We start from the raw sequence: 16,580 nt of genomic DNA on the forward strand, positions 1-16,580 counted from the left end.
TTAAAGCACTGCGCTTACATTCTCGCACACCTACGCGTATAACGAACTATGGCTAAACATCATTGCAAAATATCATAGCATACAATATATCAGAGAGAGAGAGAGAGAGAGAGAGAGAGAGAGAGAGAGAGAGAGAGAGAGAGAGAGAGAGAGAGAGAGAGAGAGAGAGAGAGAGAGAGAGAGAGAGAGAGAGAGAGAGAGAGAGAGAGAGAGAGAAAAAAGTCATAAGACAACACACACTAAAACATCAGACAAACAAAAACTCCATTGTGCTATGGAAACACCCAGGCTCTTAAACTTCTGATACGTTTTGTTTTAAACAATTGTATACGCAAGTGCAACAATATTTGACGATCGTGCATACTTCATGCCCAATAGATTATTATATTCGCTTCATTCCACAAACATTCAGTGACACACAATTTTTGCACCATGCAGTCATTGCCGCTTGATTACTCAATTACACAATTTCTCTCGCCGAAACTGTGTTAGTTGTGGCAGTCGACTTCCAATTAGAGCAATTTTCTGCCCTTATTCATGCCGCGAGCTTGTATGATGATGGCTGTCAAATCGGTCATGACATTCTGGCCATTAATACAATGACTTCCGTTTCTGCGCAGAACACAGGACCTTCGCATTTGATGTTGAAGGTAGCCTACAGGGGTCTGAAATTGATTGCTTGTCAACGCTTGATGCGTTTACAATGCCTCGTAGTACCTGTTGGTGTTGGTCGAGTTGTTCTTACTGTTGTTCTTACTGTTGTTGTTGTTGTTGTTGTTGTTGTAACCCCCCCCCCAAAATGCTAATAACTTCTACATCTGTTGACCAGATTGTTTCATGTTTGGTGTACATTGACTTCAGCCTATGCATGGCCTGTTCGCAGAGTGGTAGTTTTGTAGATTGAGTGGTCTGACCTTCGTGCGATTTGAAATGTGTTTGCCAAATTCGGGGGTCGACTCAACAGAACGAGGTTTGACATTGAGCAGTGGCCATGCTTGCCTGATTTAAATTCTTCAGACTTTTACCCTTTAAATTCTTTTTTTATTTGAATGTCTGAGTATACAAAAACACCTCCTTCACCCCCCAAAAAAATTGGTGACCCGAAGAAAGCAGCTACAGCTAGGTTCAAGGCAATCCCTAGACGTTTGTGTCATTGACAATTTCTGAGGTGTAATTTGGAACACATTTTGGAGAGAAAGTAAAAGTCGGACCATTTTACCTACATACTGGAAACTTTGTGGAATGGTCGTGAACAAACGGAAGTTCATGTACAGAAACTTTGAAGATATTAGCTAAACTCAAATGACTTGACAAATCACCCCCTTCGTTGTAAAGTTACACTTGCGCAATGACGGTCAAATTCATCAATGACATGAACGCATTCCCAATGAAAATGGCCCTGATACTGTCATTAATTACTGTATTAAAGTCACTCACTGTCTAATGTTGGTTATGGTGTACTAGGTCATTCGAATAAACCCAGAGGTAACAATCTAGAGGGCTTGAATCGGGTTGGTTTGGCCACCGCTCAATGTCAGTCCTCGATCCCCAAGATTGGAGACTTTTTTTTTAGATGGCACAAACCTCGGGGCATTTGGACTACACAATTGCCACTCTGTGCAATGGTCATGCATGGGCTGAAACAAAGGTACATTAGATATAAAGTTGTTCGGTCAACAGATGTAGAAATAATTAGCATTTTTTGGAGTGGCATGTTTTTGGGGTCACCCTGTGTGACCGTTTTAATAAGTTCATGTACATAGTGACAAGATCTGTAAGAACGCCATTCAAAGGATTTGTTTGAAAAGATTTCTTTTGCAATAAAAAAAAATAATAAAAAAAAGAAAGAGAGAGAGAAACACCAATCACTGCAAAAATCAAGCTATCAGAAGTTAAATTTCAAAAGAATGTTTAATGATAATAACTGCAAGATACATTAGTTTTGCCACCAATTCCTAAACCCGAAATATGCATGAAGCATGACACGTTATGCGTTAGTCTTACACAAGCAACACCAGCAAATCAGTTCTATGCATGCAGCACAAGGATAATTATACTAAATGGGTAAATGATTGTGTGTGTGTGTGTGTGTGTGTGTGTGTGTGTGTGTGTGTGTGTGTGTGTGTGTGTGTGTCTCACTCTGTCTATGACTGAGAAAATGTGTGTAACTTTAGTCTACACACACACACTCACACACGCGCGCGCGTGTGTTATAGTTCTCAAAGCCGCGTACAGCTCAAACATGGCTCCCTGCCAACATTCTTAGAGAAAAACACGGTGCAACGTCTGACAGACTCAGAAGCGTTGCCAACATTCTCAGAGAAAAACACGGTGCAACGTCTGACAAACTCAGAAGCGTTGCCAACATTCTCAGAGAAAAACACGGTGCAACGTCTGACAAACTCAGAAGCGTTGCCAACATTCTCAGAGAAAAACACGGTGCAACGTCTGACAAACTCAGAAGCGTTGCCAACATTCTCAGAGAAAAACACGGTGCAACGTCTGACAAACTCAGAAGCGTTGCCAACATTCTCAGAGAAAAACACGGTGCAACGTCTGACAAACTCAGAAACGTTGCCAACATTCTCAGAGAAAAACACGGTGCAACGTCTGACAAACTCAGAAGCGTTGCCAACATTCTCAGAGAAAAACACGGTGCAACGTCTGACAAACTCAGAAGCGTTGCCAACATTCTCAGAGAAAAACACGGTGCAACGTCCGACAAAGTTAGAACCTTCGCTATATCTGTGCAGAGCTTTCCATTTTTTTCTCTCCGTGGATTTGGTAACTTTTCATCATGCATAAGTGCGGTCTTGTTTTACCTCTTCTCACCTTTGGCTTCTGCTCGGGTGAGTTTCTATTGCATTTATTATTGTAGTGCTCACATTAAAGATGGTAAGTGAGCCTTGACTGTGATCAAGACAATACTGTGTTGCGTGTTTCACAATGTTCTTTGTCAATGATGGTGTGCTAAAAAATGCTTCTGTGGATGGCTTAAAAAGGCATATGTAGAGGTTAAATGCCGAGTCTCAGTGAATACTAAAAATAGTGGTCGAAGTTTGCAGATCATGAAAAATGCAGCGAGTTTTATCATTACCGCAATCTGAGACCATTATTTTTAATATTCACTGAGACGAGGTATGTACGAGGATAACCTCTTTATTCCTCCTTTCTTCAGTTATTCAAAGAAAAAAAGGAGGTTCTGTGCTAAAGTTTGATCGATACCTATTCATTCAACATGTCAACCTGCGCAGGTGATTGATAAATGCGCGGTTGTATAGTTCCGTGAAAACTATTCAATTCTGTTAACACTTCATGTCAGTTTCCCCGTTTTGGACTAAAATCAAGTACACAGATATGTTGTTATTCTGCTGTGGCGGTAAAGGCAGATAGTGTGTGTTCTATTCATGTTTTGGTTTGTTTGTTTGTTTGTTTGTTTATTTGTTGCTTAACGTCCAGCCGACTACGCAGAGCCATATCAGGACGAGGAAGGGGGGGATGAAGGGGGCCACTTGTCAAGCGATTCCTGTTTACAAATGCACTAACCCATTACTTGTGTCCCAGCAGGCTTTAGTAAAACTAAATTAATACCTACTGGAAGATTACCAGTTTCCAGTATGTTAAAATAGGCTTAACCTATCTACTGCTGGACTTACATCAGAACACTAACAGATTAAACTATACATGAATCGCGAGACAAGCGGCAAGAGAAGAGATTTTTGGAAAAAATATAGGTGAATGAGCAAGAAGGCAGAAAAAAAAGAATTCATGAAGAAAAAGAGAGCATGACAGGAAAGAGGAACCAAAAATCTACCTAACAGCAAACTAGAAAGCTCCTGCGGTTCCAAAAACAGGAGGGGCCTTTAATTTCATAACCGCAGTGCCCCACTGCGGGACATGTTTTGGTATCGCTAAGGAAATGTTCTTGCGTCAAATAGAAGGAGCAGACGTACTTTTGCACCCTCGACCCTTTTCTTTCCTCGACCTTTTGTCCACTCGACCTTTTGTCCACTCGACCTTTTGTCCACTCGATCTTTTGTCCACTCGACCTTTTGTCTACTCGACCTTTTGTCCACTCGACCTTTTGTCCACTCGACCTTTTGTCCACTCGACCTTTTGCTGTCGACCTTTTGTCCACTCGACCTTTTGTCCACTCGACCTTTTGTCCACTCGACCTTTTGTCTACTCGACCTTTTGTCCACTCGACCTTTTGTCCACTCGACCTATTGTCCACTCGACCTTTTATCCACTCGACCTTTTGTCCACTCGACCTTTTGTCCACTCGACCTTTCGTCCACTCGACCTTTTGTCCACTCGACCTTTTGCTGTCGACCTTTTGTCCACTCGACCTTTTGTCCACTCGACCTTTTGTCCACTCGACCTTTTGTCCACTCGACCTTTTGTCCACTCGACCTATTGTCCACTCGACCTTTTGTCCACTCCACCTTTTGTCCACTCGACCTTTTGTCCACTCGACGTTTTGCTGTCGACATTTTGTCCACTCGACCTTTTGTCTACTCGACCTTTTTGTCCACTCGACCTTTTGTCTACTCGACCTTTTGTCCAGTCGACCTTTTGTCTACTCGACCTTTTGTCTACTCGACCTTTTGTCCACTCGACCTTTTGTCCACTCGACCTTTTGTTCACTCGACCTTGTGTCCACTCGACCTTTTGTCCACTCGACCTTTTGTCCACTCGACCTTTTGTCCACTCGACCTTTTGTCCACTCGACCTTTTGTCCACTCGACCTTTTGTCCACTCGACGTTTTGTCCACTCGACGTTTTGCTGTCGACATTTTGTCCACTCGACCTTTTGTCTACTCGACCTTTTGTCCACTCGACCTTTTGTCTACTCGACCTTTTGTCCAGTCGACCTTTTGTCCAGTCGACCTTTTGTCCACTCGACCTTTTGTCTACTCGACCTTTTGTCCAGTCGACCTTTTGTCCAGTCGACCTTTTGTCTACTCGACCTTTTGTCCACTCGACCTTTTGTCCACTCGACCTTTTGTCCTCTCGACGTTTTGCTGTCGACATTTTGTCCACTCGACCTATTGTCTACTCGACCTTTTGTCCACTCGACCTTTTGTCCACTCGACCTTTTGTGCACTCGACGTTTTGTCTACTCGACCTTTTGTGCACTCGACCTTTTGTCTACTCGACCTTTTGTCCACTCGACCTTTTGTGCACCCGACGTTTTGTCTACTCGACCTTTTGTCCACTCGACCTTTTGTCTACTCGACATTTTGTCCACTCGACCTTTTGTCCACTCGACCTTTTGTGCACTCGACGTTTTGTCCACTCGACGTTTTGTCCACTCGACCTTTTGTCCACTCCACCTTTTGTCCACTCCACCTTTTGTCCACTCGACCTTTTGTCCACTCGACCTTTTGTCCACTCGACCTTTCGTCCACTCGACCTTTTGTCCACTCCACCTTTTGTCCACTCGACCTTTCGTCCACTCGACCTTTTGTCCACTCGACCTTTTGTCCACTCGACCTTTTGTCCACTCGACCTTTCGTCCACTCGACCTTTTGTCCACTCGACCTTTCGTCCACTCGACCTTTTGTCCACTCCACCTTTTGTCCACTCCACCTTTTGTCCACTCGACCTTTTGTCCACTCCACCTTTTGTCCACTCGACCTTTTGTCCACTCCACCTTTTGTCCACTCGACGTTTTGCTGTGTACAGTTTGTCAAACTCGACCTTTTGTCGTACTCGATATTATGACCCTCGACCTAAAATGTCCTCAACCTTTTGTACCTCGACCTTTCGGTTCTCACCCGTGCAGTTGACTGACCCACACCCTGCCCTCATGGCTGCCATATGACCCCCAGCTCCCACTCTCTGTCTCTTTCTGATTTTCTGTCTTCCCCTCTTTATGTCTCATTCTCTGTCTCTTTCTCATTTTCTGTCTTCCACTCTATATGTCTCATTCTATGTCTCTTTCTCACTTTCTGTCTACCCCTCTATATGTCTCATTCTATGTCTCTTTCTCACTTTCTGTCTACCCCTCTATATGTCTCATTCTATGTCTCTTTCTCATTTTCTGTCTTCCCCTCTATATGTCTCATTCTATGTCTCTTTCTCATTTTCTGTCTTCCCCTCTATATGTCTCATTCTCTGTCTCTTTCTCATTTTCTGTCTACCCCCCTATATGTCTCATTCTATGTCTCTTTCTCATTTTCTGTCTTCCCCTCTATATGTCTCACTCAATGTCTCTTGTTTGTCCCTGCATCTGTGTGTCCGTGTGTCTGTGTGTGTGTCTCTCATTCTGTCTATCTACCCGCCCATTCTCTGTGGGATGTTCGTCTTCTGAGCTTGACGAACAACAACAAAAGATAGTCCGAAAGTTTATTCATTCTATTCATTTCCTCCTTCTCCTCCTCGTCGTCGTCGACAGAGTCATCGTCGTCGTCGGAGTCGTCATCCTGCTGCCCTCCTCCTCCTCCTCCTCCTTCTCCTCCACCTCCTCCTCCTCATCATCATCATCATCATCGTCATCATCATCATCGTCGTCATCATCATCATCATCATCATCATCATCATCATCATCATCATCACCATCATCAGCTCTTGCGTACCGTCAAGGCCAGTGGTAAGGGCAACATCAACTCCCAACAGAAAACTGTTAAATGTCAGTCATGTCGTCAGCCTCCCCCGCTTTGTGTTGCAGTACTTCAGGCCTACAGATGGTCCCCCAAACTAGAGGACAACGCGCATGTCAGCGCATGCGTAGACAGCAACGTGTTTTTTCCGTGGTACATGGTAACGGAGGGAACGGGATTCAAGATACTGGACATTGACTGGTTGTTTCAAGTGAGTTCACGACTTTCACTTGAGTAATGCAACATACATTTCAAGATTTTCTTTTCAATTTCAAACTCGATCGAGCAAACATTGGAAAATGGAACTATATTATAAATTTATATTATAACTATTCTATAAGCATTCTATTACTACATAACTATACTATAACGTACGATTTTTTCTGTCCGTCTGCACGTTAGTATGTCTACCTGTCTAAAGTTTGGCATGTTGAAAAAAACAAAAACACGAATATTATCTTAATGGAAAATAAAGCGGTAAACAGTGTTGCACGCGTACGCAAGGCTTAATAAACAACACAACAACAACAAATACAAAACGCATAAGAATGGAGAGGACAGACATTCAGTAGGCATGTGTGCAAGTAAGTGTCGTCAGTCAGGGTGTGTGCTATCAAAGTGTGCACAAACATACGAACATTTCACGTATAAAATCACACACACTTCGCTATAACCAGATTCACAGCATGGTTATCGTTCTCATCTCAAAGGAACACGGGAAAGAAAACGTGTCGTTCGCCACCTACGTGGACGGCAACTTTCTGACCACCAAAGATCGCTTCACCTTCATCCCTAACGCGGGACTCTTTCTGCACGGCGCGCAGACACATGACGCTGGCCGTTATTACGTCATAGTCAGTGTGCAAGACCCCAAGTGCCGCCTGACGTCAGCACAGAGGATGGTGACGTTAACAGTGGCAGGTACAGTACAGACCAAGATTTGATTTAAGGATTTTGCTTCAGGTAGGAAATACGGCGTAAAATGCGTCACCCTAGGGAATCATCGGACATGTTTTCCATACCTTAGGTCCAAGACAAATACGAAGATCTCATAGAATAACGTGATGAACAATTGGCTAAATGTACACTGAGCACAAAAAGTTAAGGATTTTTTTTAGTGGTACAGCCCAGATGTTAAACAGCAGTTTTTTGGTCAGAAATACACGTGTATTTGAAGATCAGTCTTTCTTCTGCTCAAAAATGTGTTTCTGGAATCTGAGTAATATTTGGGTATGACGTCACAGGCCCGTGACCACGCCTACCCTCATAAACGGCGTTTTTCGATGGCATGATTCACGGACTTCATGGACTCGGCCTCCATCTGTTTAAAACTCTCAGTGTTGCGGTGGGAACCATCCTGTCGGTGCGTAAGCTCCCTGGTGGTCGCGTACTGGTAGGGTGTGTTTCCCCCGCCCAGCAACAAAAACTGATCGCACGGTCCAAGATCGGCGGAATAACCATAAACTGTTTTGCCCCCGAGGCCACTACCGAGGGGGTAATCAAAAGAGTCCCCCTCTCCCACTCGGACGGGGAACTCATGGAGATGAACATCTCTGTCCGAGTCAGGTCAGACACAGGTGGCATCATAGAAAAAGGAAAAAACACAGTTAAAAACATGACCAGACTAAAAACAAAGGATCAGAAACCATCCACAGCAGTACGCATAGTTTTTAAAGCTGCAGTCCTTCCCGAGTGTATCGTACTCGAGGGGGAGATATATGGTGTAGAACCATACTCAATGCCAGCCAGACGATGTGGCAAGTGCCAAAGACTAGGCCATCTGAAGTTTCAATGCCGGAGCAAGAAACCCACCTGCGCCCGGTGTGGTACCCTCGGTCACGAGGGTAAAGACTGTGTGAGAGACAGACACTGTATCAACTGTCAAGGAGAACACTCTGCCGCCTATCAGGGTTGCCCCGAAATTAGGCTGAGAGTTGAGGCAAACAGAATAAGGGCCTCCTCCTATATCCCGTACGCTGAGGCTCTGCTAAGAGCCCGTAAGCAGAAGGAACAAAAACTAGTAAAACAGCAAGGTCCGACCCTCCCCTCGGAGAAGAGGGATGACTACTGGCGGGCGCCTGTCACCCGAGCCTCCACACCGCGCGAGGGCTACGCCTTCGCTGCGAAACGCGGCCAGGCGATAGACCACGCCCCCCTACTAGAGTCGATAGGCGGTGAGGCGGCGATACCGCCTTTCTCCCAACGGCCGCGCCCCCGACCTAAACCCAGAACCCTTAAGCCAAACATCAAACAAAAGCACCCGAAAGACACACACACACAGACAGAACAGTACACCAATACAGAACCAACACAAACACTCCCGTACACGGACACGCAGAAAGACGACCTCACTACACAAATACTCACTAGGGTCATGAAAGAAGTGGAGGAGGGGATACTTAGCAAGATCCAAGCAGACAGACGTAAAGCAGAAGAAGAATTAGCGCAGACACTCATACAGAAAATCTACACCACAAAGAAACACGTCCCACAAGAGCAATCAGAACTCCAAGCATTCTTGGAACAAACTTTGATTTTTATGATGCAGGCAAAACAACAACAAAACCCAAACGCACTGATAGACTCACTAACCACAATCTACAACTCCATCACAAAGTTAAATATCACCCCCATCAAACCTGATGACACAATGTTGGCCCTAGGCTCGCTGGCTGGGGCAAGAGATCTGACAATAAAGGAAATCTTACAGTACAAAATGACCCTATAATGGAGCACACCAGATACCAAGTTTTAACCGTTTTATTTTTAACCTCCCTAATTCACCCTTCAATGGAAGGACCAGGCACAGGAAAAACTCAAAACCTGAGAATCATGCAGTGGAACTGCAGAAGTATCAATACTACAATCAGTTATCTGAAAGATTTCTATATAATGAATCATGTGATATATTGGCCCTGCAGTCAACCAATGTCCACTACAGCAAATTACCCAAACTAGATGGCTTTTATTACCCACCAGTAATTGACATTAAAAACAAAGGGAAATTAATAAAGGTCGCCACTTATATTAGATGTGGACTATCCTATGACGTTGAGACTTCACCAGTCTCATCTGAAGAAAATGTATGGTCCTGCCTGGTTCAGGTGCATATGAAAGGCAGCAAAAACCTAAATGTCTTAAATATTTATTATCCTACAGGCTGTGCGAAGAGTGGTCGAACCGCTTGGATCAGTAACATCTCTCACAAAAACAAAAACTGGCTGATAGCTGGAGACTTCAATGACAGGCACGTAATGTGGGAACGAGATTACCCCCCAGGGAAAAAAAGCTACCTAGCAGACTGTATTATGGACTCGGGCTTTCAACTGTTAAACGACGGGGAGATAACTAGAATACCGGACAGTCACGTCTGTAAAGCTTCGGCGATTGATCTGACTCTCATTAGCAATTCCCTATTCTTGCAGACAGACTGGCATGCCTTCCCTGACACGCTTCACTCGGACCACATAGTCATCTTAACCTCTATTCATAGCTCCGAACCAGACAAAATAAACACCCTCCCACAACAACCATATTCCTATAATAAAGCCGACTGGCAACATTTCCAACAAGTATTGAGTGAAACTAAATTGGAAGACGTTAAAAACGAAGACATTAACATTTTTTATGAAAACATACGGACTAAAGTATTAACAGCAGTCGACCTATGTATTCCAAAGAAGGTAAATAAAGTTTTTAACGAAGCTAAGGTATCTTCGTGGTGGAACGAAGAATGCAGCAAAGTGGTAGAGGCTAAGAGAGCACGCATTAAGGCCTTTTCACGAAACCAGAACAGTATAAATTATAACCTCATGAAAGAGGCGGAGAGTACGTGTGCCCTGACCATAGCTAAAGCTAAACTGTCCCACTGGGAGGAGTTTGTAGACTCATCCGTCAAAGATTATAAGGATTCTGGTAAAGTTTGGAAAAAATTAAAACGTCACAAGAGGCGGACTAGACTACCGGAGAAACCCCTGACTGTAAACGGAACTAAAACAGCTACCGATTTAGACAAGGCACATTTGTGTTAGCAGAGACTTTTTCTAAAGCCAGCCAATCAGCCCACCTAAATCCGGATGATTTATTTTTCCGCACACAAATGGAGGAGGAATTCAGCGATCCCCCCAGTGACAACTCCAATCCTATAAATAGTCCCATTACGTCAAGGGAGTGTGGCAGGGCAATAAAAGAAATAAAGGACGTTAAAAAAGCATCAGGAGTAGACATTATATCTTACAGATTAATAAGTAAGTTCCCACAATCGTTTATTAACATTTTAGCAGATTTTTATAACTTTATTTGGATTAAAAACACTATTCCCCAAGCCTGGAAACACGCACAGGTCGTAGCTATTCATAAACAAGGTAAACCTAAGGATGTGCCAGGTAGTTACCGCCCCATATCATTAACTCCCCACCTAGGTAAACTGTATGAAAAAGTTATAAAAGAAAGATTAGAGTTTTACCTGGATAAACATAAAATCATCCCCTCATGTCAGGCGGGCTTCAGGAAAGGCCGATCCTGTACAGACCATATTGTCAAACTAGTGGAAACTATGAAAAAAGCATTAGTGCATAAAAGCCACGCCCTTCTTGCCACCTTCTTTGACATACAAAAAGCTTATGACTCAGTGTGGCACGCTCGCCTCCTAACTAAATTACAGCGTATTGGTGTCACCGGGCGCCTGTACCACTTCATAAAGAGTTTTATCTCTGATCGTGAAATTTCAGTTAGAGTTGGCTCCGCTACATCAGCCCCACAGAAGATAGATATGGGGGTGCCCCAGGGTAGTGTGATTGCCCCAACTTTATTCATGATAATGTTACACGACATAGATCTTGTGGACGTGGGAGGAGCCACCATTATGCTATATGCCGATGACTTAGCCCTGGTTGACAACACAAAACCACGTATCCTAAGTAATAAAAAACCAAATATGACCCCCTATCAAACTAAAATAGATAACCTGGTAGAGTACATGAACCTAAACGGATTCCTACTGGCAGCAGAAAAAACGGTCTTTATGGTAGTCTCAAGGCAACAAAAACTGGATAAATGTAAATTAAACATAGGCGAAACAATCCTATCCCCCAGTAAACAGGTGAAATTCCTAGGCGTCATTATCGAGCGGAACCTATGCTGGTCACCCCACATTCTACACCTAGTAAATAAGGCGAATAAAACAATCAGCCTAATCAAACTTTTAAGAGCAGAGCCGTGGGCTTGTGGCAAAAAGATCATGACAGACATAGTTAGAGCCCTCGTCAGGTCTAGGCTCACTTATGGCCAGGAGGCTTTCTTCACGGCACCGAAATCTGTTTTAAAAAAACTAGATACAGTAGAACTAAAGGCACTGAAACTGGCCCTCGGCACATGTAAACACGCTAAAAACAAACTTGTTTACAAAGAGGTAGGCTGGACAACACTACAAGAAGAAAGGACACTGCGCGCCGCTCAATACGGTGTGCGCTCATACACCACTGACAACCCCACAAGTGAAGTCGTACGAGAATCCTTCACCAAAAACACTCGTATTCACATGGACACATTAAAAAAAAAACTAAAACCATCTATGATAAGACCACACCTCTCTGTGATTTTGTTAAACCACTACTTACTGGTAGTAACATCACCCCGGAAAACATAGTAAAAAAAACCCCACAGGTATACCCCCCTGGTTACTGGAGGCCCCAATTATAACAGGCTCCCTTCACCCAACAGCCACTAAAGTAGACAACCCCCTTTTATTAAAGTCAATCGCCCAACAAGAACTTAAAACAACATATGTCAATTATTTACAGATTTATACAGACGGATCTAAACTACAGGACGGCACCGTCGGCTGTGCCTTCGTTATCCCCGATATGAACACTGTAAAACATTACAAATTGAACCCCAACATCTCAATCTTTTCCGCTGAACTATTCGCCATTATTATGGCACTTACGTTTGTTAAGGATTTACATAACAAACCAGTTGCCGCGGTGATTTGCACCGATTCCAAATCGTCTTTACAAGCCATGCAAGGAAAAACTAACAACCGTCTAGAACTCCAAAACGAAGCACTCTTCCTATCACATCAAATTATAACAGCTGGGACAGACCTGAGATTCCTATACGTTCCGTCCCATACGGGCATAAGAGGAAATGATTTAGCCGACCAGGCAGCCAAAACAGCTACAGAGCTACCGGATGACTTTATCATCAACATTAAATTTTCCAAATCTGAAGCTTACGCTAAAATAAAAAAGACATTTTTTGCGGCCTCGCGAGTCAGCCTGACGGGGGATCATTTCCCCCCCTCCCTCCCGGCCTCCTGAGAATGTTCCACAGAACCCGCACCGAGGGCTGTATCCATAACCTCTTCCTGCACCACTGCGAGTGCGGAGAAGTTTTTAGCTTTGAACACATCTTTCATAACTGTCATTTTAACAAAGTAAATTTTAACACAGTGCATGAATACCAACACACCCACAAGCTCACACCAACACAATTTCTGCATCACCACACAGAACTAGGCTGGAAACACAGTTCCCTGCTTCTTAAGTGTATTTACAAGTCAAACATAGCTAGATGGTTTTAACCAGTGCAAATAATTTTAAGAGAACTCAATTTTTTCTCGGTATTGGGATGCTGTTTCCCAATACGGATACCTGCTTTTAACCGGTATTAATCAAATGTGGCTCTGACTTTTATAACTTTTAAACATCAATTGGATGAAATAAACACTCGTTTTTATCGTCCCATCCCCCCAGAATACGTATGTGGATCCCACCTATATTCAGGTGATACAAAGTACTCGACCTTGTCCAATCTTAACAGATCCTCTTAAATATCTTATCACCCCCACTCCCGTCATCCTCCCTCTTTTAACCAGCCCCACCTTTTTTTTTGTTTGTTTTTTTTTGTTTGTTGTTGATCGTATAAACCAATTCATGTCCAATATAGGCAATTAAGACCTGACGGACAATAAGCCCCTTAAATTTCTTCTCTTCTTCTTTGCATGATTCACTTTGAACCGTCGAAACAGTGACTTAAACTGAATGATAATTTACATTGTTTACACCAAAAAGTTTATTTGGTGTCCTCTGACATCATACCCAAATATTGTTCAGATCCAAGAAACACATTTTTGAGCAGAAGAAAGACTGATCTTTAAAGATATAAATACACGTATATTTTTTCTGCTGTTTAACATCTGGGCTATATCACTGAAAAAATATCCTTAACTTTTTGTGCTTAGTGTACGTATGCTGAGTAAGTCCATTTTGTCAAAAATGAGATTTTTTCGTTTATCAAAAAGTAGAAATCAAGGCGCAGCTTGTATGAGTATGTAAATGTTGGCTTTGTAAAGTGCTTACATAAGGAGATATGAACAAGTAAGTCAACTACTTAAAAACTCATTGAGTACATGAATGTTATGGCAAAACCTAGCAAGTCCAAGGGGTTCACAATCCTCGTATTATGCTGACACTCCACCTTGTCGGATTATGTACCAGTTTGCTGGTAAAACCAAGCAACGCCGTCCGCCAATCACAGCAACCTTTAGGACGCTAAAACCAATCAGAATGTTAGTTTCAAAACAATTGTCCGACGACTCATAAAACAAAGAACGCCATATCAAGTCTGGAACAGGATAATGACGTCATTTTGAAAGGTGAGAGATTATGATGTCACGTATTGTTCAAGCAAAATAAAGCCTCGGCCTTAAATATTTTTTCTCCAAATTCTTCTTATGATCTCCCCCTCCCCTTTCTCTCTCTCTCTCTCTGTCCCCCCTATCTTTTTTCAAGGAATGATATGACATCGTGCGTGCGTGCGTGATGTAACTAGCTTGTGTACGCTGTACGCGTGTGTGTGTGTGTGTGTGTGTGTGTGTGTGTGTGTGTGTGTGTGTCTCTCTCTCTCTCTCTCTCTCTCTCTCTCTCTCTCTCTCTCTCTTCATAAAGAGACAGTTTCATACATTTCAAGGAATATCTGCATTTTAAGAAAATGTTCAGCACCAAACACCATAAACTATATATTTTTGAAATCAGCAAATGAGAAGGAAAAGAGGAATGATCATTTTATGTGTCTTTTTCCAACAATAAAGAGAGTCGCTATTAAACGGTTTTCCTAATTTTAAGCCCATTTTTCAATCAAACACAACAAAACTATAAAACTATTTTCGAATCCAAGAGGCAATACAGAATACAACAATGTCACCATTGTGATTCAAATATTGAGATTTAAGAAATCGAAAAAATTGGCTAATTTTTAGTGAACATTACCCTAAACGAATTTTTAAGGAAAAACCAAGTAAGTCCACACAATTCCCAACAAAACCAAACCCATCCATCAGGTGATTATAAAACTCGGTTTGTAAACGTAATTATTCCCCCCTCTGCTTCTTTACAAATGTAAGCTGCAATGGCTAGTTATTTTTCGGTAACTACCCAACAACCAAACAAATAACTAGCCAGCAACAGCACGAATATTCGATAGCTCACGGGTTGAGAAGCTACTCTTTGTCGGCACTGCTGAAAAGTTCCGAACGCTCTAATGTACGAAATATACATATCTGGCGTGGTCAGTGTGTGTGTGTGTGTACGTGTGTGTGTGTGCGCGCGCGCGCGCGCGCGTGTGTGTGTGTGTGTCGCCAAGAATATGAGAAAGAGAGAGAGATAGAGAGAAGCTCGCATTTTTCATGATCTGCTAAACTTGGACCATTATTTTTCATGATCCGCTAAACTTGGACCATTATTTTTCATGATCCGCTAAACTTGGACCATTATTTTTCATGATCCGCTAAAACTTGGACCATTATTTTTCATATTCACTGAGACTCGGCATGTAACATCAATGTTATTTATTTTATCATTTCTGTAATTTGATCGAGATAATCGTCACTGTTGAGACATTTACTCCAACAGAAAAATTCGTTTTCTCGGAAGTAGCTTTGGTGGACATGGTCGGTTTTGTCAACACACAGCAGATCTAAAAAGAACACTTGATTCACACGTGAGGTAGGACGTCGATCCAGAGTAACTCATTGATAGAATGTGTGCATGCCATACCTTTACCAGACAGATCACCAGCCACACAGGATGGCGCCCTCCACGTCACGCTCCGTGACGCAGTACGAGATGACGTCACAGAGGACTGGACTCTGCAGCTAAACTGTGGTCTGTTTGTGGACTTTGGTCATCCCCCTGCTGATGTCGTCTGGACGGTCAGTGTGCAAGACAGAGAGAGAGAGAGAAAGAGAGAGAGAGAGAGAGAGAGAGAGAGAGAGTGTGTGTGTGGGGGGGTGTGTGCGTGCGTGCGTGTGTGTGTGTGTGTGTGTGTGTGTGTGTGTGTGTGTGTGTGTGTGTGTGTGTGTGTTTGCTGTCACAGTTGATTTTCTTCACTTATCTGACAGACGCCATCTGGTGAAGTCTTGAACAGCAGCTACGAGGTCAATGGCACGTTCGTCCTGTCTGTGTCCAGCCCTGTCCAGGGAGGTAACTATTCCTGCCAACTGCCCCCCTCCGCCCCCGCTGCCCGCTGTCTGACCGCAACCTCCCCGCTTAACGCTGCAGCCCAGCTCTACGTGGACGACAAGGTTGTCAGGTTGTCGTTCTTGGAGGCCCGCCAGAGGGAGCTAGTGCAGGAGAACAAGGACCAGACGAACCTTCTTGAGGACCAGGCGATGCAGATCTCGCAACTGACTGGAACCATGGCAGATATGGTGCAAGAGAACGAGAACCAGGAGAACCTTCTTCAACGCCAGGCGATGCAGATATCGCAACAGAATCGAACCATGGCAGAAATGAAAGCTGACCATCTCAATCTGACCAGACAGTGTTCTACTCTGACTAATAAGACTTTGGACGACGAACTAAGTGCACAAAACGAAACATATTTAACACAAGGTAAGATAGCGTTGTTGATTTGAAAAATGTCTTCTTCTTTACTTAGATATTATTGTCTGGTTGGCTATATCTTGCCTCTTGA

The 16,580-nt window shown here is 43.3% G+C and overlaps 1 protein-coding gene across 1 annotated transcript in view; it reads left to right on the forward strand.

The window, feature by feature from the left end:
• The first annotated feature begins 1,628 nt into the window (after positions 1-1,628).
• Positions 1,629-16,580, forward strand: part of LOC138945903 (uncharacterized) — a 45,930-nt gene continuing 30,978 nt past the window's right edge. The window contains exons 1-7 of the mRNA XM_070317422.1: positions 1,629-1,648; positions 2,294-2,716; positions 6,401-6,588; positions 6,674-6,816; positions 7,316-7,526; positions 15,671-15,816; positions 16,006-16,498. Coding sequence (XP_070173523.1) covers positions 1,629-1,648; positions 2,294-2,716; positions 6,401-6,588; positions 6,674-6,816; positions 7,316-7,526; positions 15,671-15,816; positions 16,006-16,498 — 1,624 coding nt within the window. The remainder of the gene's footprint in view (positions 1,649-2,293; positions 2,717-6,400; positions 6,589-6,673; positions 6,817-7,315; positions 7,527-15,670; positions 15,817-16,005; positions 16,499-16,580) is intronic.

The sequence above is a fragment of the Littorina saxatilis genome, linkage group LG13 (assembly GCF_037325665.1).
Source record: "Littorina saxatilis isolate snail1 linkage group LG13, US_GU_Lsax_2.0, whole genome shotgun sequence".
NCBI lineage: Eukaryota > Metazoa > Mollusca > Gastropoda > Littorinimorpha > Littorinidae > Littorina > Littorina saxatilis.